At 44.9% G+C, this 24,103-nt stretch overlaps 1 protein-coding gene across 1 annotated transcript; it reads left to right on the top strand.

Annotated features, from left to right (window-relative positions):
- The first annotated feature begins 449 nt into the window (after positions 1-449).
- LOC128794777 (cell surface hyaluronidase-like) lies at positions 450-19,133 on the top strand. Its single transcript, XM_053954980.1, is given in 21 exon segments — positions 450-924; positions 1,327-1,575; positions 1,697-1,913; positions 1,915-2,244; positions 2,597-2,764; positions 3,042-3,132; positions 3,135-3,231; positions 3,563-3,705; positions 3,707-3,733; positions 4,577-4,608; positions 4,610-4,769; positions 9,012-9,081; positions 9,710-9,801; positions 9,803-9,832; positions 10,840-10,880; positions 10,882-10,920; positions 12,240-12,371; positions 12,482-12,517; positions 12,968-13,120; positions 13,439-13,616; positions 18,834-19,133. Coding segments are annotated over 21 exon segments (3,060 nt in total).
- The last annotated feature ends 4,970 nt before the right edge of the window (positions 19,134-24,103 follow it).

The raw sequence follows: 24,103 nt of genomic DNA, 5'->3' as shown, positions 1-24,103 counted from the left end.
AGCAGATACCTGGATTTATGTGTCATCCAGAAGGTCAGTTGTGCTGTATTTCAGAGTCTATGAAAAAACGTGATGTTGGGGTTCATGGAAAACAAACCAGTGTGTGATAGTCAGTGCCAGGTGTGATAGGTGTGATGGTGTGACAAGTGCCATGGCCACTGAGACTGGAACCTTCCAAGCCAGGAAGGCAGTCCCAGCACATGGGGTTTTTGTGTCTGTGTCTTGTCCGAGCAGTTTCTCTCCCTCTTCCTCTCACTGCAGACTCGGAGTACAGGTTGATGGGGGTGAAGTGGCAAATACCTCTCTGCTCACCCGCTGTCAGGGGAGCTTTTGCAGCTGCTGGGTTACAGTGTCGTCCCTAGATCTGCCAGACACGGGACAGTACAGGGTGAAACCCCCCCACGGGAAGGTGCTAGAGGGGTCAGCTGCCTCCCAGGAAGGGCCACGGCATGCCAAGCCCCGGTTTAGGACTTCAGGAGCTGGGGACTGGGGTGCCTCAGCCCTCTGCCCTTGCAGAGACGGCTGGCACCAAGCCGCATCCTTTGCATAGGGCTGTTGAGCCCCGCCAGGGTCTCAGCGGGTCTGCACAGACCCGCGGGGAGCCCGGCAAGGAGCCCGCTGCCCCCGGAGCTCGGCAAGACCTTTCCGTGCGGGCAGCGGGGCATCAGGGCGCCGGTCGTAGATATACGTCCAGGCTGGAGGGAACGTCCCCGGCTGGGAGGAGCCAGCGGCTGAGCCGCTGTAAACAGTGCGGGCACCGCCAGCGGTTGGGAGATGGATATAAAAAGGGAGGCGGAGGGGAGGCAGCCGGAGCGGAGGAGCGGGAGCTGCCTGCGCCTGCCTGCCCCTGCCCTGCCTGCCCCGCCCGGTGCGGCAGCTCCGAGAGGCTGCGGGCAGAGTCCGCGGTCGGCGCTGTCGGGACAGGTAAGTGTCTGCAGCGAAGTTTGGAACCCGCCGGTGCCGCTCGTCGAGCGGCCGCTGGGTTCGCGCCGCGCCGGCTCCCTCTGGCCGTGCCGCTGCTGCGGTGCTCGCCGCCTCCCGGGCTGTGTGCAGAGGGAACGGGGCTTCTGCTTTCGCCGTTGCGACGTTAAGTGAAGGGGGAAAAGGAGGAAAAAAAAAACAACAACGAAACCAAAACGCATCCAAAGCAAAATGTGCCTTTTGGCGGCCCCGTGCAAAGTCGCGGCGCACGTGTTGCGGCCGGGGGCGGCCCCGGGCTGCGGGACCGCCCGGGACGCGCCGGCCGCGGGGAGCCCCGGGGAGCCGCGGCTCCTCCTGCCCTTCGCGCCGGACCCGGACCTGGTCCCGGTGCCGGTGCCGCCGTGTGACGCGTCGTGGAGCAGCCATCGGCCGCAGCATCAGGTCGGTACCGCGCTCCCCGCGCCCCCCGCGCCCCCTCGCCTCGCCGATCCCGCCGCCGCTGCCGCCGCCCGTTTCTTGCAGGACCCGGCGCGGATGCCGCCCCGCACCTCGCCCCGTGGCGACCCAGCTCCGACACCTGCCGGGCTGGCCCGTGGGCCGGCCGTGCGCCTCGAGGGCTCCGCCGCCCTCCCTCCCTCGTCATCCGCCGCGGAGGTAAGCGGGGCGCCGCCCGCCCCGGAGCCCGGGTGCTGCGGGGATGTCCCGGCCGTGCCTGCCGGCACCTCCCGGCCCGGCGGTGCGCGCCCCCAGCCCCTCCGCTCCCCTCGCCACCCAGGGCAGCTGGTGTTCGCCGACCGCCCCCGCGGGCCGCCCGTCACACTGCGGGCCCGCTACATCCTCATGCACGACGGCGGGGAGCTGCACATCGGCTCGGAGCGCTGCCCCTACGGCTCGCGGGCCACCGGCTCGCTGTACGGGCGAGCCGCCGAGGGGGCGGCCACGGAGAGCTGCGGGCAGAAGTTCGTGGGCGTGGGTCGCGGCGGCATTCCGGAGCCGGCGCCGCCGCTCCCGGGCCCTCCTGGACATGACGCTGCATCCCGGCCGGCTCCGCCACGGCCCCGACTCCTCCGAGAGGCGCTGGGGCAGCCGCGGGCTCAGCCTGCGCCTCCTGGACGGCGGCACGGCGCGGCTGCTGGCGGGGGCGCTTCCACAGCCACCTGCGGCCGGGCTCAGCGCTCTCCTGGCCCGGCAGCCCCCGGTAGCCCCCGGCAGGGTGGTGGCGGCCGCCCTGGGGGACTCGGCCGCCCGCAGCCTCACGCCGGAGACGCGGCTGCTGCTGCGGGACCGCCTGGGCAGCAGCTTCATCGTCCGCCTGCGCTACAGGTGAGGCGGGGGCGGCAGCGGCGCGGGGCGGGAGCGGAGCCACCATGGACAGCTCCGCGCCGCCGGGGGCTCGGCCCGAGCGAGCGGCGGAGCGGGGCACGGCCCGGCCCCGGGCGGGGGGATGCGGTGGGTACCGGGGGCATGCGGCGGGTAGCGGGGGGATGCGGCGGGTACCGGGGGGATGCGGTGTGTACCGGGGGCATGCAGTGGGTTCCCGGGAGGAATATGCACCGGGCCACCGGTGCCAGAGGGAGGGGAGCTGTGCCATGCTGCGCGCTCCCTCCTGCCCAAGTTCTCTGCAGGGTGGAGGGCTCAGAATATCACCGGTTTGCTCCTTCCCTGTCTCCTTCAGGCAGTCCTGGGCGCTGGTGGGGATTCTCGGAGGGGATCAGCTTTCCAGAGCAGAAGATAAGCAGGAGTGTAACGGGAGTGGAACAACGGGGTTAGCCATAGCCCAGAGAGATTTCCTCACATGTGATGGCACCTGTTTTACTGTTACTTCTTCCGATGGATGGATGGATAAAAGGTTCAGTTTTCCCTGAGAATTGCTTCTGTTGATTTGCTCTGCTTTTCCTGTGTGGCTGCCATGAATCTGAACAGTGCAATGATAATCATACCATAGTCTTTGGCTTCTGTGGATGTTGACCAAGCTAACAGAAGTACTCTCTCAAAGTAATGCTAGAGCACTTTTATCATGCAAAGGGTTATCTAGATCAAAATTAAATCAGTGTGCTCTTCATCTAATTGCATGATTCTGCCACGTGCAGCTGTAAAAATAATTGATTGCTTCATTTCTCAGGTGTGTCTCATAGTGGATTTAAAGTGGAAGTGTCCAGAGGAATAATTCTTCATCTGGTGGATGGGGTTACAAGTTGGTTACTTGGTGACCTGGTATCGTCACTGCCAGTACAGATTATTTTATGCATCGGCCTGAAGAGTTTAGTCTCTTTTCTTGTCCAAAGAAAAACAGTCAAGTGAAAATTGATGGTATGAAATATTTTTATCAGGGTACTCATTTGTGGTAAATATTTACATTGTCTTGTCTTTTACATTCTACATTTACTTGTCTTTTTAAGTAGATTTTGTCCTATAAATACAAGGGCACATATGAGAGCTGAAGGCCCTAATTTTATTTTGGAGCTTGAAAGTTTTACCAGAGGCAGCAGTTCTTTGTAGCAGCCTCTGGGATGAGATACTAAAAACTGACATGTCCCCAGACTTGGTGATTGTTTAAATGCAAGGTGTGCACTTGCTTGGAACAATTCAGTAATAAAGACACTGTGTTCATCCTGAATAATAAGTTTTCTGGTTTCCACAGGCAGCCCACTCTGTCTTCACATTGGAGAAGTCATAGGTGGTGTTGATATGAGGGCAGAGGTTGGTTTTCTGACCAGAAATATACTTATTCAAGGAGAAATGGAAGACTCCTGCTATGGAAAATATCAATGCCAGTTTTTCTCTTTTTGATACATTCGGAGGGCACATTAAAGTGAGTAATTTTTAATACATTTGATTGTAGGTGGTTTCAGATAGTTCCTTTCCTGGTTTGTAAACAAGCAATATAAAGCATCAAATTACCATTTTGTGTATGGGAAAAAGTATATTTGTCTATGAAAAAGGGGGAAATTTGCTAGCCTGTCTTGCAAAACAAGACCTGCAATGAGACATTTTCTTCCCTATATCTGCAAAAACCTGCCCTTTTAGGGGATTCCCTTTGAGGGGACTCTTTGGCAGCATTGCTGTCAATAGGGCCCATGCAAAGTTACTTCATGAGATGTCACTGAAGGAATTGTGGTTCCTGCAGAGCAAACCTGCTGCCTCCTGGCTCAGAGAAGTGCTGAGTCTCTCTCACCCTGTTGTGCTTTGCCTCCTCTCGGTTGTCTCACGTGTTCTGGGGGCAGCCTTGCTGCTGCAGGGGCTTTGTGTAAAGTTGCCCCTGTGCCAGGCGGTGGAAACTGAGGAGCTGTGCAGATCTGGGCTGAAATCACTCACAGTAGAAGCTGCCAGGAAATAGAGCCTGGTGGCAAATGCTCCCCCTTTCTGCAGTTGGCAGGAGCACCGTGTCTGTCACTGCTATTGCTAAACACTGCACATGCTGCTTGGCAGCTGCTCCTTGGCAGCCCCGTGCCCGTAGGTGTGCAGCTGCTGGCACATGGCTCTGCAGGTCCTGAGCTGCTGTGGGTGGAAACAGGGAGCTCACACTTCCTCCCGGGACCATGTTTCACTCTGCAAAAATATTGCCTAATGAGAGAGAAAAAAAGCCCAAACCTGTTTTTCTTTTTGTGTGTTTCTATTGTAACGCCTTACCTGGATCTTACATTTGTCTCAACAGATCCTAAGGAATTTTAGCTCTGTTCATCTCAGGAGTGGAACTAAAAAACATGGGGCAAGAGATCCTGGGCAGTTACCCTGTGCATTTTCCCCTGGCTGAGGATGTGGATGCAAGAGGGGGATATGAGCATCCAGTGCACCTCAATAACCTGGCAATCACCACTGCTGCTCGGGGTGGAACTCACGGCCTTCTGGTAGGACACAGATTTTATTAGTAACAAGTTCAGTTCTTTGTGTAGCCAGGACTAAATAGCAAGAGCCATCTGTGACGCAAAGAGATATCAGAATATTGAAATAAGGCATCTTTTTCTCAAGAAATGTCCCGACTTCACCTTTGCTTGAGTTAGGACTTTCCTCTGGTAGTGTAGCTGTTTGAAATAAATGTCTGGTTCTCAGCAGAGTCTAATTAATATTATCAGGTCAGATATAGTGTGATTAGATGCAGGGAAATCTTTGCCATGGTAATTCTGGACAGTTTGTGATAAAGGGAACTTTCATTTAAAATTAAAGCAGTGAAGTATAAATGGAGCTGACTGAAGCTCCATTTAATTTACAATGAGATAAAAAAGACAGGGCTTGTTCAAGTCAGGGTAACATGAAATATATCCCAAAATGGTCATGTGACAAAGGGAATAAAATATGAGCAGAACAGACCCAAATGGTCACTTCAGTGCCAGGAAAGTCCTGAGGAACTTGGCTTTGACCTAGATACTCACAAGGGCATTCTGAACTTAGGAAAAAAAGGTCACAACAAAAGCCATACGTGTCCCAGCTGGAAAAGAGAGATTCCTGCTCCAGTCCCAACGTGTTCAGTTGCTGTGTGCTCTGCAGGACCCTGAGTGATATTTTGGTGTCTGTGAGCATTTCCTCATTCAGTGGGTGGGTGCTCAGGCTGACACTCCCTGTGACCTCCTGTGTTTTTCCTGACAACTTTTTCTCAGTCCTGTAAGGACTGAAAAAGTAGTGTAAGACACAAAATAGAGATGTGCTCCATGTGTGAAAGGGCCCCCTGAAAGAATGTATTCATGAAAATGCAATACAGGACCTGTACAACACAGGAGCACTCTTCATGTATCCTAAACTTGATTTATATTGTTCAGATCACTCACAATTTTTGATTGCCTTCTCATATTTGTGATTTTCTCTGTAGAGCCTAATTCTGTGTACAGATTCAGGAGGCTTGTGCAGTATGTGTGGATGTAGTTTAGCTTTCTTTCTTCCCCTTGGGTATTAAACCTCTGGAACTGAAGTATTGTGTCTGGGATGAAATAAAAAGCCTTATGCTAATAATGGTCCTTAGAAGAATGGTGTATGGTCTTGCTCTTTATCAGAAGAGAGTAAGTACTCAAGGGTTTATCTGCATGTGTGGGGTGCAACAGAGCAATCAATAATCCAAGTGAGATCCAGCCCTGGTCATGTGACCCTGAGGGCTTTGAGTACTTGAATCAGTGAGAAGATTTTATAGCAAAGATTAAATATGGGATTCTTTGAAAGACTCATGTAGCTTTGATCTATAGTCATTAAAATGAAGAGTAGTTAAAATGTAATAAACAGCCTTGCTTTAAAAGAATTTAAAATAATTTGCTGTTCCAGAGAAGAGCATGTGTATCAGAGCAAGGCAGTTAAATAACACAGACAGGCACCTGCTTCAGCATCAGATCATGAAATTCCAGCCCAGAGGCAGAGTAAACCAGAGTGAAAACCTCCTCTCTGCCAGGAGAGGTATTAGAGGATGTAATTTTAGATGTACATTGCCAGAGTGGTTTGTGCTCCACTGTGTGTGGGTCATGCAGAGCTGTCTGCACTCCCCTTCTCCATCTGCTGCTCTGTGCCAGGCTTGTGCTGCTTTGCAAGCCAGCAGCAGCTTGGGTTCCTCGGGAGGCTGGGAGCAGGCTGGGATGTGCCCAGTGCTGGACACATGTCAGGCGTGTGCAGACTGTCATGGCTAACGTTGCAGGGCATAAAGGTCATGAATATTGTGTTGCTGAACTATTTATAATTCAGTGTTTAGAGGTGTCTTAATCATCTGGTGCTGGCCACAGCAGCAAGGCTGCAGCTTGTGCTGGGGACAGTGTTTCATGCTGGCACATACAGTAAAATGCTACTGTGACAGTGCTGCAGGTGGGTGCCTTTCCAGGCTTGGGTTTTCTATCAGTGATATGCTGGAATTGATCAGTTATTGGGGTTTTGTTCTGATGGCATGGACCCTTATCTCTGAGTGCAAATGTAAGTGATCTTTAATCACATTAGTCCTGGTCACGAGAGTGATCACTGCAGTTTCGTGTGTGTAACTTTTCAGGGCTGCCATACAAGCCTGCAGCTGAGACTTATCATATTAATTGAAGTTAAAATCTGGTTTTGGATACAAGTCTGGCTTTTCATGCAGCCCTCTAAAGCACAATTAGCCAAACTGCAGCTAAATGCAGAAGAATGAAACTCTACAATTGAAATGCTGTTTAAAACAATGAGCAGTTTGTTGCTGCACTTTTCTGTCCAAAGCTGGTCTTCCATGGCCTCCTCAGCACAGCTTCTGCCCATCATCTGGGAGGGTGCAAGTAGCCAGACTTACTGACCTTAGCAGGCTGGCAGGCACACTTGCATTTTTGTCTAAATCCATTTCCTATTTGTGTTTCCAAGACTCAGCTGGCCGGGAGGGATGTGACAGCTCAGTGGAACTGAGTGCTCAGTGTCAGTTCTCTGTTACCCTCCCCGTGGCTCACTCCAAGGTGCTGTACCCATGTGTAGGGTCCAGTGGATTTCCAGCACTCAGTCAGGGGGAACTGGGTGCCTGCGTACCTCATTTTTTTGTGCCTCATTTTAAACTCTCTTTTGGACACCTCATTGAGGCAGAAGCAAGAGCAGCAGATGACAAGTTTGAGGGGTGGCTGCAAGGAAAACAATGAAATCCAGCAGAGTTATACCTATAGGGACCATACTGTTTGTGACTCCAGATGTTATGTACAGTTGCAGCCCATCAAGGGGAAATTACAGGATATGATTCCACGAAATGGATTTATTTCAAGTATCCCTCTGTATACAAAAATAACCAAGAAGGTTAATATTAGTTAATCTTGCAGTCGTGCACAGACATAACTGACGTCAACAGGAATTTTGTATGCCTGAAGAGGGAATATAAATGCTGACAGGGATCATTTGAGTACAAAGTTAAGTTTTCTGTAAGATTTAGTAACAAATAGCTGGTATTTTAACTAGCCTGATTTAGTATTTACATTTAAAAGAAGGATTTCTGAATTTATCTTCATAAGACTGTACATCAAAGGAAGCTTGTGCTAAGCCCTTTTGGTCAAATTAGGGCTTAATGCAATATCCCTGAGCATGTCAATTAATATTAAGTAGCTTGAAATAGTAAAATACCATCTCTACTCAAGATGGTTATTACAGCAAAGAAGTGGCCCTGCACCTTCTGAGAATGGAGGAGAAAGAATGGGAATCTCGTTAATATAAATTACTTTGCATGGTGCATTTTAAAGAACACCCTATTTAATTTTGGAAATGCTGCAGTCATAAAAACTTTTAGATTAACCATGCTGACTTGTTGGTTTATCATGCAAGACACACTTATCTTTATGCATCTTTATGTGGATATTTACTCTATGACACTGAATCAAATATTCTCTCTGAGAGCTGAGGGTATTTTTAAATCCAGTATTTTGCAATTTCTCCTTAATTATGCATGTAATCTTCCTCAGAGTAGTTTTAAGATCAGTCCACAGTTATGCACACTGCCTCTAGTTCCAGTGAGCTCCAGGACTGATGGAGGCACCTCTCAGTGTTAGAAGGTTAGCAGTGTTTTTATACATGATCTTTATTATTTACTTGCAAAAGATGTTATCCAGTGAAGTAATACAACAGATGACAATGCTTTTATAGTTATAGCTGGCTTCTGTGTGTACCACTACTGATCTTCCCTCTGAAGAAAAATTCCTTACTGGGGCAAACATCAACATTATATCTCCTTAATCTTCTTCTTAATGGGCCACTTGCAGCTTGCGAGGATATTTGGGTTGTTTTTTTCATGTAGAAGCTTCATAAATTCATAGAGAATCCCTAACTCCTGTCATTGCCCCTAAAGTTTCAAAAAAACAGACCAGAAGTTTCACTTCTGAGACATTTTCCAAAGCTTCTTAACTTAAAAAAAGCCCCAAACCTTGGATTTCCTTCAGCTGCATTGAACAGAGCATGGATTTTGTGTTAATGTTCACATATAATTTACAATAGGTTCAGCATGTGGCTCCATAAATGACCATGTCTGACATTACTAGATGGTTTATTTTCCTTAAAGAGTGTCATTAAAAGGTTGTGTGGAGTTTTAAAGTCAATAGGAAAGTTGTGGCTCAAGTCCAGGGCAGTGCTATGAAAATGTATCCCTTCCTGTTTGGTAACTGCTTAGGATCATTTTGATTTTGATTTTTCAGGGCTGTCAGCACGTTCTGGATTGCAAATCCAAACAACAGCTTAATAGAGAATGCAGTGGCTGGTGCTCAGGTAAAACCATTTAATGGCAGAGCTATGCTTTGCCTCCACTTCCCAAATATTCTACACTTATTTATTGATGTCAGGAGCAATAAGTTTTTAGTAAGACACAGAATTTGGATATGTATTTCTGCAACCTTTGTCTCTGTTAAGAACAAATATTTGCCTACACTTCTCCACTGATTTCTCTTACAATTATGCCTGGAAGTAGTGTGTGATATCTCTTAGAAAATATTGATTTTTTTATTAGTAGTTAATAGTTAAATGCTCAATAAAATTTTATATTTCTACATATGAATACATACTCTCTCCTTATTATTATCTCTTATGTTTACCTAAAACACATTTGTGTTTTATATACCTGTACAGACCTGACTGTTTTCTAATAAACCACCTGAATTTCACCCACAATAAATGCATTTTTAGAACCCTTGTGTGTGCCCCGGGGCCCTACTGTGCATGCCAAAGGCAAAGCTGGGAGGTGTAGCAGTTATGGGCTGCTGTGTGTCCCCCAGGACCCACATGTTGGACAGGCTCAGGTCAGAAATCTGGCCAGCACAGTGTGAAAAGCTACACTCCCAAGGTAGCCTGTATCTCTGATTGCAGTGCCCCATTGCTCAGACCTCCCTTTGTCTTTTAGGATGTTGGGATATGGTGCCTCTTCCACTGGGTCCCCCCGGGCACTCTGAGGAAGACACCCAGAGGGACAGGCTGAACACACCCCCCGGGAGTGTTTTACAACAGAGTCCCCTCCAATTTCAAGGCACGTGATGGTTTTTATGTTTCTGTCAATATAATAGCATGACATTGACTGTGTGTGCTGCCCTGTGATGCTTGTGGGTGTCTCACATTTTGAGAAAGGTCTTTTTAATGCTGTATCAAGACAGAATTAACTTTTGGGGACCCTGTTTGTTCTAAATATTAAAGAGGGAGCTGAGGGGAGTAGAGGTCCCATTCCAGGAGCTTCAGCTGGGTGGCTGTGTTAGAGGGAAAGTGCCCAGGCTATGAGTGCACCTACTCTAAGTGAGATTTAAGGAGAGACAGGCAGGACTCTCAGCACTGCTGTTGACCACAGTGATGCCAGGATGTAAGGGGAGGAGGGAAAGTAATTTGTGCCAACGACTGCTCATCACCTCTGGAAAATAAGACCAAAAATTCAAGGGTAGTTCCAAGAAAAACGCTCTCCCCCAAATATACTGTTGACATGAAAACATTACCTGTAAGACATAAAAAGCATTTTAAACTTATTTCTCAATATTCTAGATAGAAATTGGATTTGTTCACTGTGCTTTGTATATTTTACATCTTGGTCCATGGCAGCTGCTGCTCTAGCCCAAAGCCTGTAAGTTGGCTGCAGCAGCTCATGTTCTCTTTTGACTGTCGGGGGACTCGTCACTTGTTATTTAAAGCCTTAATTCTTAACAACACTCTTTTTCCAAAAAGTTATCAAGAGCTTGGCAGGGTCCCTTATTGCTTTCTGCGAGGGAGGGCGAGTGGGAGTTCAGAGCCTTGCTTTGGGTCAGAAGAGAGCCCCAGATGCTGATGCATAACATATGGCAGGGCAGGCTCTGTCCTGACTTCAGCGTGCTACATCCTGTGCTAATGTCATGCTGAGCAGCGCCAGGAGACACCGAAAGGGAAGGGAGAGCCCTGGCTGCTGGTGCTCCTGTGCCTGCACGCACTGGCTGCCCACGTTCATTGATAAAATCTGCGATCTTTGGTCCCTGTTGAGCGATCTGATAAAGTAATTGGGGGCGTGTGCATTTCCAGGCTGGTTTGTTTATTGGAAAAAGAGTAAAGACAACGAGAGCCTGAGGATCCCAGGGAGTATCTCACTGTCGATAATGCCAGGTAAGCACATGAGTTGTACTGCATCTTGGCTTCTGCATTGCATTTAGCAGATCATTAATGCCTCATTATGGCTGGAGCATCTGAAAAAAACCACAAGCTTTCTCTGATGTGCAGAGGCAACTATTCCATAGCTATGCACGGGATTGTTTGTGTTATTGCTGGCCAAAAAGGACACCCATGCACTTGGGGTTGTGAGGACTAAGCAGTGAAGCATGTGGAAGGGGATCCAGATCCCATTAGTGCATTAGTGGGTTTGTAAACTCTAATATTTATCACTAATTGCTCAGAAGAACTTACATCTGAAAGGTGATGTAAGAGGCTGCTGAGATCGGTCTGGGATTAATGAGGAAAATAAGTAGCCTCAAAAGTTTTTGTCATCTGCTTTGAAATGTCTGAGCTTCCTTTTGCAGAGTGTAAGCAGGTAAATTAGGGCCATTTTCTGCCTCGCTGCAGTCCTATGGGTCTATGTGAGGAAGCTGCTGCAGCTGCTGCTCCTGGTCAAGCCTTGGCTTTTTCTCTCCTCCATCATACCCTATCAATATGATGTTCCCATAAGTCTGAAAGGAGAGAATTGTGACATTTCCCTGCCAGGGTCACCCCCTCGGGCACCAAGGAGACACATGCCTTCGTACCTCAGCTGGAAGAAGTAGGAGGTGGGGGTAGACTCAGAAAGAGTAATGGTCATTTTTTTCCCAAACATAGCACAAATCTACCATTAACAGCCACTGTGGCAACAAATAGCCTGTGAGCAATTTAGATGCATCCAGTTCCCAGGGAGAATATTTTTGCTTTTGACAGCTCCTCTTTCAGCAACCACAGAAGCATATGGGGGTTTGGTCTGTATATGCAAGGAGAGCAGCTCCAATTACTCTGTTAGCTTTGCTGAATGAGATTCCTGAAAGTGTCTAATTGATTTTCCAGCCTCAACAGAGGGATTCTCAATGGGTCCTGTAGGGACATCTACAAAAGGATCTGAATGACTTGGGAAAAATGTTTTCTATGCCTCTAAATCACATTGAATCAAATTAAGGAGTAGCTGTGGGCTCACTGGTGTCTAGTGAGAAATCACCTGCTCAGAATTCAGAGAAATCACCTGGGCCAGAATTTCATCCTTATGAATGTTTCCTGTTCTCTGCTTTACACCAAAGCTCAAAAGTGAAATCAGGCTAATATCCTGACTCTGATTCAGGGCATATCACCTCTTTAGACCTACCATGCCAATAACTGGAAGACAAAAAAGATCTACTGGGCATTACTGCCTCTGTCTGAAGTTGATTCCTGCATCCCTTGTGCTGCATTAACTAAGATTCTTTCTTCAGGTTTTGCGCACATCAAGATGCTGATCCTGAAAAGCCACGAGTTCCTGCCATGATTGATGGTCTTATTGCTCTTAAAAATAATGACCACAGGGCCTGGGCCAGGGATGGTGACATTATTTTCTGCAGCTCAGGGTAGGTTACTGTTATATCATTCCCCCCACAACAGGCATAAATAGGTCTGTAGGCCAAATTCACTGCAGACATTCCTCATCATTTACACCATTGTGTTTCCTTTGTCCCAGGTTTTCAGACAATGGAATTGGACTCACTCTGGCAAGGTAATCTCTTAAAATGGGTCTTCTTTCCATTTTCCCCCCATTGTAACATGCTCAAGAATGGAAACTGAGACACTCCCCTGCTAATACAGGAGAACAGCTTACATTTCCTCTCTCGACCACATCAAGGCTTCCCTGGGCAGCCATAAATACAAGAGGCAATTCAGCCTTTCATTCTCTTTGCCTCAGCACACCTGGGGAATTAATCATAATTGCTGAATATTTCCTGCTGAACAGGAGGTCCTGGACAGGAGGTCCTGATGCTCAAGCACAAAGCTACCTTGTCACTAACTTCCTTGTTTCTAAACATACTTTAGAGCAGGCTCTTATAGAGGTGCACGCACCTTTTCCCAAATTAAGGACACAAATTCTACTGTGTCTGTGGTGTAATTAAAAGTGTTAATTAATTGGGGTGCTGTGCTGCATATTTACGTGGTGTTTCTTTGCTTGCAGTGATGGGACTTTCCTGACAGACAACGGCTCCAGCCTGGAGGTTACATGTTCCATTTTTGTTGGAGAAAGCAGCAACTTTGGCTCCCAGGGAGGCCAAAACAGCTACTGGGGAAAAGGGGCAAATGAAGAACACAGAACACTGCCCAGAAACAAGTGAGTTATTCTTCTGCCATTTCTTCTTGGCGTTAGCTTAAGGTAGAAGAAAAGCCCCAGGAATTAATGTGGCTACCAATGAGTAATTTATACCAGGTGCTTAAATTATTGTTCAGGCCAGAAATAATAAGCATCCAAGCAAACTTACTCTTCAGGCCAACAGCTTGAGAGCATTCTTGACTGAATGTGTTTGATTTAGTTTTCTCCTTGGCTTATTAGTCAGTGGAGAATGGATTAGAGAATCTGACTTATGCCAAATGGCTCTTGTGTGGTGCTTCAGTGGTGCAGCATCAAGGTGTTTGTGTTTAAATCTCCTAGGACATTCCCTGTCCATGGATTCCAGATTTATGATGGGTTTGTCAGGATGGCAAGATGCACTTTCAAGAAGTTCACCCTGACTGTTGACAGATACTCAAGTGCCATCAGGTTTTTCATTATAAACTCCTGGCAAATCAGCCCTCAGAACAAAGTGTCACAGATCCTGATGGAGAAAAGTGTAAGTGAGAGAAGCAGAAATGTTTGCTGTTAGATGTGATAGGTTTTGAAGTTTTTAGCAGTGGTGAGAGGTCTACCCTAGAGCAGGATTTCCAAGCAGAGGTGTGTGTTACATTGGGCATGCCATCAACTAATTCTGAAACCCTCTTCTTCTTAGTAATGAAGGTTATTTATAAGCAAGTAAAATTTGATATCTTCTGCCTGGGCAGACATACACAAAGAAATCTGCATTGGAGAAGGGTTTCACCTTGTAATCAGAACACCCAGAACACACGTCTTAGGTGGTGCAACATTGCCAGTTGCTGAGGACCTGGTAAGGAGCTGGCCTCAGAGGTTGAGAGGGTCACACAGGAGATACCAGGAGCCACTAAGCTGAAAAACAATTCCACAGAAATAGCAAATGCACTGAGAAGCAAAGCCATGACCCAGTTTCTGAGATCAGCTGTGAAATTCCTGTTCACAACAGGGACTTCCCTTGAGCTGTGACAACAGAATGGGGCTCTGTATCTCTGCCTTGGCACAAGCTGAAGGATGCTGAGCAATTCCAGTCCTTGCCTTGGATTCCTGTAGGGATCATGACCCTGGACACTTGGCTTTGGAAATGATGGATTGCACCTGGCTCTCTCCAGGAATCATGACTTCTCCTTAGTTTTTTTCAAACAAGGTCCATAGTTGTTAGGATGTCCATGAACTGTAGTAACTTTGGCTTGAGGTTTGGCTTTACCTTGAGGAAAATTTCCATTGCTCTGAGATTGACCAGTATCACTCCCTCTGGCAAGCAGAGAGTTTATCTGTCCCCTCTCTGGTACACTTTAGACCAACAAGCAGGGGGTATTTAATGAAAGGATGATGTTGATTGCAGTCACTTGACTTTTCCTCTAAGTAAAAAACATGTTCTCTGTGCATTTCCATGAGAAGATCTTAATTGCCTTGGATGCTTTATGGACCTTTGGAACAAGAATAAGGTGTAATTTTCTGTTCCTTCTTCATGTGTTCCCTTGGTGAAATGGTTATAAGATGGTCATGAGGAACATTAACAAGAAAATCAACATGGTACAAGGGAGGGGATCTTAGAGAAAAAAATGTTTGATCAGTGAAGTGGAAGAGAGTGGAAAATTTCCTCCAGTAATGGCTGTAGGACTGTCCACCAGAATGGTTTCAGACAGGTGATATTTATGCATATTGGCAAAGGGTTGGTTATACCTTGAATGGCTGAAAATGCAACTCTATAATACAGTCACAACATCTGAGTCCAATGAGCCTGCGAAATGTGCAGCATTGTCTGTTTGAGAGGCAGTTCAGTACTGCAACACCTTTTAGGATCTAGGGTTTTCAAAGTAAAAATGATCAGAAGATTTCCTAAATAGTTCTGCAAACAAATTAAACCAGTGTAGTGTAACCCTATTAACAAAAAAACCCAAAACAAAACAAACAAACAAACAAAAAACCTAAAAACAAAAAACCAAACAAACCCTAATGACATGATCTCAATAATTATTTATTATTTGTATATTTCCAAGAAAAGATCAACTTCTGAAACTGCTCCTTTGCCAGCTTAAAAACCATGTATTTTTGTAAGCATCTGCATCCCAGCAATTTTCACTTTGATTCTATTTTATCTGGATTGAACCCAGATGTGCTACATCTGATTTTATACTTGTAGGATCACAGACAGTTTACTTTTTTGTTGTTGTTGTTCATTGCTATATGGGGTAATATATCTTTGCCTAGTTAAGATAGAGCCTGTCAACCATTTTAATTAATTTTCCATCTCCAGACTTCTTAGTTTTATTAGCCATCTTATTAGTTTTTAAAGGATGGCTAAGTACTAATTCCCTAAAGTACAACCATTTTGCTGTTGTTCTTTAAGAAGAAATTAAACATTACTGCAAGCTGTACAGTGATGACAAAACTATTAGTCATGCTGAAGGATAATTGTATAATTAATCAGACTAATCAGCAGATTGGTTAGACAATAAAATAATACAGCCAGTCAGATCTTGTTTAATTCCAACATAAAAATAACAGTGAAGCAGAACAGAAGACCTAAACATTGCACTCCACACAAAGCATTCTAGTTGTCTATCCACTGACAAAGCTGAATCTCACATATTATCTATGCATTATCCATTGCAATATTATTGCTGGGCTGGCTTGTTTGCTTTGAGAAGAGTGTTTTAAAAGGTTATTTCAAAGCAGTGGAAGCAGCAGTTGGCTGTAACCCAGCTGAGGGATGACTGATGGCTGTGGTCTCCAGTATCTCTGTCTGTCAGTAGGACCTGGAGAGCTCAAGGAAGATGCCCAGCCCAGAACAAGCCACATCCACACACTGGTGCATCACTGCTTCAGAAGACCTGACATATCTCTTTTTAGTCACAAAACAGCCACCCATTCACCCCTCTGTCCCTCTGAGGCACAGAGTGAGGTGAGGAGCAGCAGCAAGGCCACCTTCAACAGGTGCAGGACTCCCAGATTGTCCCAGCTCACATCCCTGCTAAAAGTCCCTCTGGTCATTTTGTCCCTGCAGCCAGGAGTTTAGGGTGGATTCCATCCTATCCCACTCCTACCTGTGCCAACCCTACCACAGGAATTGCTTCTGCCAAATAAATCCCTGTGGTCTGTGTTGGGTGGGTTTGTGGTCCCCAGGAGAGCTCCCAGGGGCCAGTACTGACCCCTGGCTATGGACTAGCAACTGCCATGGGATTGCAGTCCAGCCTAACTAAGACATGGCCTAGGCTGGACTTCCTAATGTTGACTTTGCTATGTTTAGCCTGTGCTGTTTTAGTGCTGGGCTTCTGTGTCAAAGCACACACTTGCAAACAGCTCATGGTGGGGAAAAGAAAAGCAGACAGTTAGTTGAAGTCTGTTATTTCCTGCAATAGAGAGCAGAAAAAAAACAGTCCCAACCCTAAAGAGACTCCTGACCAAAGGGAACTTGGCAGAGAGAGGGTTTGCATCACTCCTGCAGAGGAAAAGCCATGGGGACAGAGACCTTGGGTGGTAAACGAGATGAAAATGGTTTTATTAAAATGATAGCAGTGATACAGTGAGATGTCTTTTGTTGGCAGCTTGTGCAAACACTTGAATGTTACAAGAAATTGCTAATTATTACAATGATTTCCAGCACCTTATTATTTTTTAATATGGAAAGTGCAGTCGTCAGGGTTCCCTGCAGGTGTGTTAGGTGTGCTGCCTTTGGACAGGTTGAGTTAGCACATTCTTAAGAGATTACAAACAGAGCACTGTCAGGCTTCAGACAGGTAACCCAAGTATCCTTTATACCGTGTCACTCAGAAGTAGCCACACCTAGTGAGAATTAGGTGTCTGAATAGCGTGGTATCCAGACATGATCTGCCTCTGCACCTTCTTCTAGTTTGTTCCCAGCTCCATGTGAACAAACCTGAGGAGCAGAGTCTTTGTTCCTGTGTGCTCACTTAGGAAAAATTATACACTGCCATAGCTGTAATTGCAAACTCAGTTGCACTCCTCTCCCACAGTGTACCAAAGTAAGGTAACCTTGAGGCTTATGCAAAAAGTGACACTGCTCATTAAAATTTCCACTCTAATTCTGACTTTCAGACTTTTTAGAGGAGAATGTTAGAGATAAGAATAAAATTAGCACCCAAACTGTCTGCTGCTGGGTGGAAATACTGAGAGTGTTGATCAAATGCAAGATCTACTGGCTGTGCCTTCGTTTGGCTTGAAGTGCAGTTGACTTTGTTCTCCTCCCCAGTGAAGTGTCTGTTTTCATATGCAACTCCAGAAGTGCCATCACAAAGTATTTGTAATAGAGTTTTGAGCTGCTGCACAGTGTTTACATTTTTAAATATCTCATTTTTTAAATTAAAATGAGAGGAAAAAAAAAAAAAAGAAAATAACAAGAATTTTTGCGATCCTCCTAGGCCAAGTAGCCTTTTGGGGAAAAACTTCCTGTGGTGCAGCAAAAAAAGATTTTTAAAGCCTCAGAAATGCACCTTAAATTTTCAAGTGTTTGAGCCTCCTTTAAAGGAGACTGCCTCAAGTATTTATGAGATTCATACTTAGACAAGAACGTGGCAGAAAAGGATTCTAGGCTTTGATTTCTTTTTAAAGGAATAAAGACTTTTATTCTGCAAGTAGTTGTTGCTGCAGGGTTTGGGTTTTTTTTAAGGCAATGGACTTCCCATCCAACTCAGAGTCACAATAAACCTCCTATTCTCCTAAGCCCTTCTGTTTATTATTGTTAAAATAAAGCCTTTAAAGCCCTTAAAAAACTTTCAGCCTAATCCTGCTGACCCCAATTCCTACTCATGTGCACAGTCCAATTAAAATTAGTTGGGTTAAATGGAACAAATGACAGTCCTTTGGGTGGGCATGATCCCCTTGTTATTTATGCTGTCTGCTTTTATGTGCATTGCTGCCAGATTCATCCAGAGTGCTTGACCTGGAGTAATTATTTTCTTGATTACTTCGGAACTTAATCTTCACACCCTGTAATAATTTCATCTGCAGACATTAAAATATTCCATGCTTTTTTTTGCTGAACATCTGCAGTTTCCTTGTTTTGATGTATTTTCATATCAGGACAGATATTTTTACTTAGCTACTGAAAAATCTTGAGAGCAGAGCTATGCACAATGAGGATAATGTTGCTTCCTGTTATTTCTCTTTCCTAAAAAAAAAAAAAAAAAACCCAAAAGACCATGGGCTATATTAGAATGTGCATGAGAGCCAATTCTGAGAATTTAAAACTTTTATAAGTTTTATGGGAGTTTAGGAAGAACAATTAGAAAAAAAAATGGCACTGACAGAACCACTTAAAAGGGACATTGAAAAGATATGAGAAAATTCCACAAATAACTAGGTTTTTTTTTTCTTTATTAACAGCTGTGATATTCCTCAGTAAATTTCATAATCATCCAGTATTTTCCTACACTTTCAGTAATCCTCTTCTTTTGCCACTGTTCAGTTTATTGTTGTGTGATTTCAAGCAACACATGGTGGTGTGGGTGCACTTCAAAGAACCAAAAGTCAAATTTTTGTGGAAATATCTCCTGGGATTAAGAAATGAGAGGCAGAACCAGCACGGCTGCCATATTTTCTAAACAGAAGAGGCAAAACAAAACTCTGCTCACACAGTGGAGCTTCCTAGTTCCAGCTCTATCACTGTCAAAACACTGCAAAGCCGAGTCCTTACTTTGAGCTAAGCAGTGATTTTTCACCTTATTTTCTCCTCTAGGTTGGACTGAAAGTGGTTTTTTTGGCAGACCAGGCCAGTGGTTTGGAAACAATGACAATGAAAATGTCCATCTTCCATGGTGTGGATGGTTGGCTGACAGGGTATCCAGACACCTTCAGAGGCAGAGCAGACAAGTCCCTGCTGCCTCATCCCAGCTCCCTCAGTGTCCCCTGCTGGAATGGGCTGACCTGTCCTGGGAAACTCACAGGTAACGGGGCAGCCCAGCCAGCACCAGATATTCTGGTGAGGGGGGAGGCAGTGGAGCTGCTCAGCACTACTCACACAAAGGGTGAACAATAAATTTGGTATGATTTTGCTGCAAGTTGAAATCCAGCTGGGGGAGAGTTTGGTGTTTTCTTTTCCAGGCATTTGTCCACACTATCATGGGGCTCTAGTGGATTGTTCTGGTGAATCAGGTTTCAGTAATGGAAGAGGTTACTTCTGTGGTACATCCTAGTTGTGTTCAGGGTGGTGAAATGGGTGGTTGAGATGCAAACTCACACCTATTTCTTATTTCCCATGCAAAAATCACAGGCTGAGAGATGGCCTTAAACCTTGCCAGCAGTGAATGCCACAGTCAAACATAGAGTATGCATGTCTCCTTAAGCTAAAAGAGTTGGATGCATTTGCTTTAGTTGCACAGCAGAGAGCAGGAGTTGCTATTTAAGTATCTAAACTCTGGAATTAAAAACCCTGGTGTGTTTTGGCTGGGCAGAAACAGGATTGGGCTCCTATGAAACAGTCCCTTTGAAATAGGGTTTTGTCCTTGGCACTTAGTTTGGCTCTGTGTCTCTAGAGAAATAATCGTCCTTGCTCTGGCAACCTAACAGTTAAATTCAGAGTTGCAAACAAGTAGGCATTTATATTTTTATTTCTATTAATATCCTCCTGGTTATGGCACTCTACATGGTGAGACAGTTTTTCCACCATAGAAAATTTCCTTGGCTAGGTTTAGGCAAGCATAAACATTTACTTCTCTGGGATCCATTACTTACCAGCATTTTTCAACTAATAAGCATCCAGCAGGATGAGTAAAGGTCATATTAAATGCTTCACTTTATGGGTTTTGGGGAGGGAAATATATGTATGTGCAGGGTAGAAGAAATTGGTCTCGTGCCGTAGGGTTTGATTAATTTGAAGAGGATAACTGTTAGAATATTTCAGCCTCACTCTGACTCTCAGCACCCTTTCTAACTGGTGGCTTGTTTGTTTGCTAAATCCCGAGTGTCATACTTCAGAGCAAAAGCCCAAAAGAGTGAATCCAATTATGGAGAAAGATGGTTTGCTTTGATCTTAACAACTTTATTACAAAATCTGTTTTTCTGTTCCTTTTCATGTAGCTCTGGTAGACAAGAACTTGTATTCTCCCCTAGTGCAAGCAGGTGAAAATATCCTTTGAGCTGAAGGAAATAGTGACTCCTGTGTTACTGCTGAATGGAGCCCAAGATAGTCAGTCTAGGGATGGGCTACTTGGCATGGAAAACTGAGATCCAAGTCCTTCAACTAACATTGCAGGCAAATCCTTTCTGAGCTAAGTGCCTAGAGTACAGTTAATTCCTTTCTGCTTGGTTTCTTTCATTCCCATTTCATGCTCCTCTTCTCCTGGATGTAATTTGCCCAAGAAAGGAAATGCCTGGGGAAAAACAATTCCTCTGGCAGTGTTTCTAGATCCAAAAATCTTGGGGATGGGCTTTCCTGAGGATGTTTTAATCTGGCAGCTCAGGCTGACATTCCCACCCTCTGTGGTTGGTTTGTGGTCCTTCCTCCTCAGTGACTCCAAGGAGCATCAAATCCCATTCCCACTGTGGTGTCCGAGGGCTTCCTTCAGCAAGGAGCACTCAGTAATGCCTCATGGTTTGGGGACCACCTTAAAATCATGAAATCCACTAAGCAAGAACTACCAGGTCTTTTAGTCCTCCCTTTTTGATTCTGGAGTTGTTGTTGTCCAAATGGGACCAACTCCTTTGCTCTTTAATGACAACTGAATTTCTCATGTTGTAATGTAAATAAAGCAAGGCTTATTTAAAGGAGGAACACTAAAGAGAGGGAAAGTCACAGGGAAAACACAAGAGCTGTCAGCACCACATCTTCTGACAGTCTCTGAGTCACTCAGACTTCACCATCGGGGCACCAAGGTCCTTGGTGTCCCATCAACCTGATTTTCAGCTGTTGCAAAGGCCAATAAAGAAGGAAAAATGTAGAGAGAGGCTTCATAGTTCTCTCCATATAGGTGTGTGAGATTTCCAGTGGCACAGAACTGGAGACTCCTTGACACCTTCAGTACTTGTTACAATGTAAATGAGATTCCTAAACCTTTTCTGATTTATATATAAATTGTAAGACAAGTGCCTTGGTTCAACTGGGCAGTTGAAGCTGTGCATTTACTGTTTGCCTGCAGATTTCACAGCAGCACATCAGGGGAGGCTGTGAAACTTCTCTTGGTATTAGTCTTTATTAAAATAAGCAGAGTTTTTGGCAGTATGTGCTGTTTTCTTTTATAAGCTTAAAAAGGTGTTAGACAGTCATAAGAGACTGCCACAAAGCCAAATTAGTGTCAGTTTTGAATTAAAAAAAATGGATGCCTTGCAATTCTAAAATACTCTAGGAAATGCTGTTGATTTTACACCTGTTCACTTAGTCACTCCTTCACTGCCTTTGGCTGAAATAGGAATTATTCCATTTTTGTTAACTCTGTTCTTGCAGTGAATGTTTGCACTTGTGCTGATCCTTCATCTCTGGGTTTCACATCTTCAGCTGCGTCTGTGGCCTCGGTGCCTCTGTGGCTGGCTTTGGTTCTGATGCTCTTAAATGTAAAGCAAGCAAGAGATGCAGGAGGCAGCGAGCAGTGGTTTTCCAGCCACAGGAAACTGTACAGCCTAAGGATATCTGTGGTGCTTGAGGATTATCAGCACCTCACACACTGGGAAGAAGGAAAAGCCTGCGAGATGTTTTTCAGCTCATGGTTCATGTATTTGGATAAAGATATTTGGATATTTCAGTTCATGTATTTGGATGCACATCAGTTCAAAATCAAAGTAGTTTTCCTGATGCCAGTGACATCCCAGCATGTCTTAGAGAAAGAAAGCTGCACTTTTTTCTTTCTGCAAGAATTTTAAAGCCTTCACTTGGAGATTTCATTGAGAAAATGTTTTTCCCTAAGATATTAACATTTTTTTGAACAGTCAGTCAATCAGAAAGGGAGAAGGTATGTTTTGATCTTCTCATTTTTAAGGTTTTTTTGCACCAACATGACAGCTGACAGCATGGCAGGACAAAAGCAAGAGTAACAGAACAAGAAAGCAAGAAAACCTTTTCTCAGAAATCAAGATTGTAATTTCCAATACTTGGCATGTTGCTTATCTTCATACTCACTCTCCAGTTGAATAGCAGATCCCTCTGAATTGTAAGGACCTTACCTTCTCAGTTTCACAATCTACTTGGGAAAATTGCCACATAAGCATGGGGGAATCTGACACATCTCTTCAGCATGAAGTGTCAAGCAGCTAAAATGATAACTATGTCCATTAAACCACCCAAGCAATTAGAAGCCTCACGTTTTATAATGTTTTAACCAGTAGGAGAACTCCTACCACATTAATCTGTCACCACTTCTCTTATTTTAAAGTCTCTCTGTGACCCATTTTCTTTTAAAGATTTTGATAAAAGCAAACAAAAATTAGGGAGGTGGTTCTAAGGAAGATGGATTTCTCATTCTAGAAAGTGGATGAATTTTTCATTCCTGTTGACTTAGTGATGTTCCACAGTCTCTTCACATAGAATCTGGATTTCTTCATCAGGGTTGTAACCTCCTTTAGTAAGAAACATTTCAAAGATCTGTCAGATATACTGTTTTATTTCTATGGGACTGAAAATCACACTCTTGCAGTTTTGCTGTTCTGGAGAGCATTCACTCAGTGGCCACTGTCACTGCAGGAGACCAAATGACACTCCAGAAGTAACTTACAAGTAAATTTACAATGTTTCTATAATGTATGTGTGGCATTTTTCCTTGTTCTAGTTATCACCATTTCATTCTCCAAACAGCCGTGATCATTATTCTTAATGTCAGACCTGTAACTTGCTCCCTACACACCATTTAGGAGGAAAATGCTACCAACAAATCTCTGACCTCCTTTCCTCATCACCTTATTGAAGCATTCTGGAAACTATTCCAGCACTTCTTTGGGTTCATTCATAATAGCAAGCAGCTTAAGCCATGCAAAGCTCTCTCACTCCCTTTTTTTTTTTTTTTAATCTTTACACAAATAGCTTAAAGCACATAGGAATCTTTTGTTCTTGGGAACCTGTAATCTAGGAATCTTTGGGATTCATTGAATGCATCTCCTTCCTTTCTTGGCCTTTCATTGGTGCATTTAATTTTGTAGTAAGTGCAACACAAGTGTTCATTCCAACTGGCTTTCATTAGAAAATGCTGTTTGGATTGAGAACAATTAATACACTGATGGGATTTCAGGTCTGAATGTACCTGATGGATCCCCTGCTCTGACCTCAGCACTACCCCATCCTGATGGGGCCAAGTGAGATTGAAACGAGGGTTATTGTGTTGTGTGTTATTGGCTTTCCAACCATGGTTTGAATGTGAATGAAAAATAGGTTTTTCTTCTTGGTTTCATAGATGAAAAAGGCTTTTTTTATCAGACTGTAAAATAATTCAGTCTTTCTTGATCCATCAAGAATGAGCAAATGGGTTACTGCCCAGAGATGTTGTTTGGAGTGAATTACTTGATCAATAGTTTCAGCCATCAGGAAAAATTGGTGTTAATGTCATTCTGGGATCCACTTTAATCTTCCAGTATCTACAGATACCACTCAGAATAGCTTCTCATCATTGAAGTCTAATGGTGTGAAAGGCGGAGTGGACTGAATATCTGAGAAACTTTCACAACCACTTTTGGACTGCTCCTTTTGCATGAGACCCAAATGTTTAATTTAAGCATTCAGCATGAGGCTGCTGGATCCAGGGGTGAGATGAAGGGTAGGCAAATGTGGTCCATCTATTGGAGATCCGTAGGAGCTCAAAATCAACACCAGGAGCAGGATCAACTGCAAGATCCCTTTGAGCATGAAACTGGAACTAGGGCTGAACTCACTCGAATCCTTAATGAAAATAAGCCCACATACAAACCAATGAGAGAGAGCTGGTTTTGCAGAGCTTTCAGTTTCTGTAGACAAGAGGAGGATAAGCAGATCTGGAGATGTGAGTGCCCTGCATTAGCAGGCAGATATCCTGATAGATGGAGTTTTAACCT

The sequence above is a fragment of the Vidua chalybeata genome, chromosome 13, assembly GCF_026979565.1.
Source record: "Vidua chalybeata isolate OUT-0048 chromosome 13, bVidCha1 merged haplotype, whole genome shotgun sequence".
Lineage (NCBI taxonomy): Eukaryota > Metazoa > Chordata > Aves > Passeriformes > Viduidae > Vidua > Vidua chalybeata.
The sequence above is the reverse complement of the archived record's forward strand: the minus strand, read 5'-3'. Positions and strand labels throughout refer to the sequence as shown.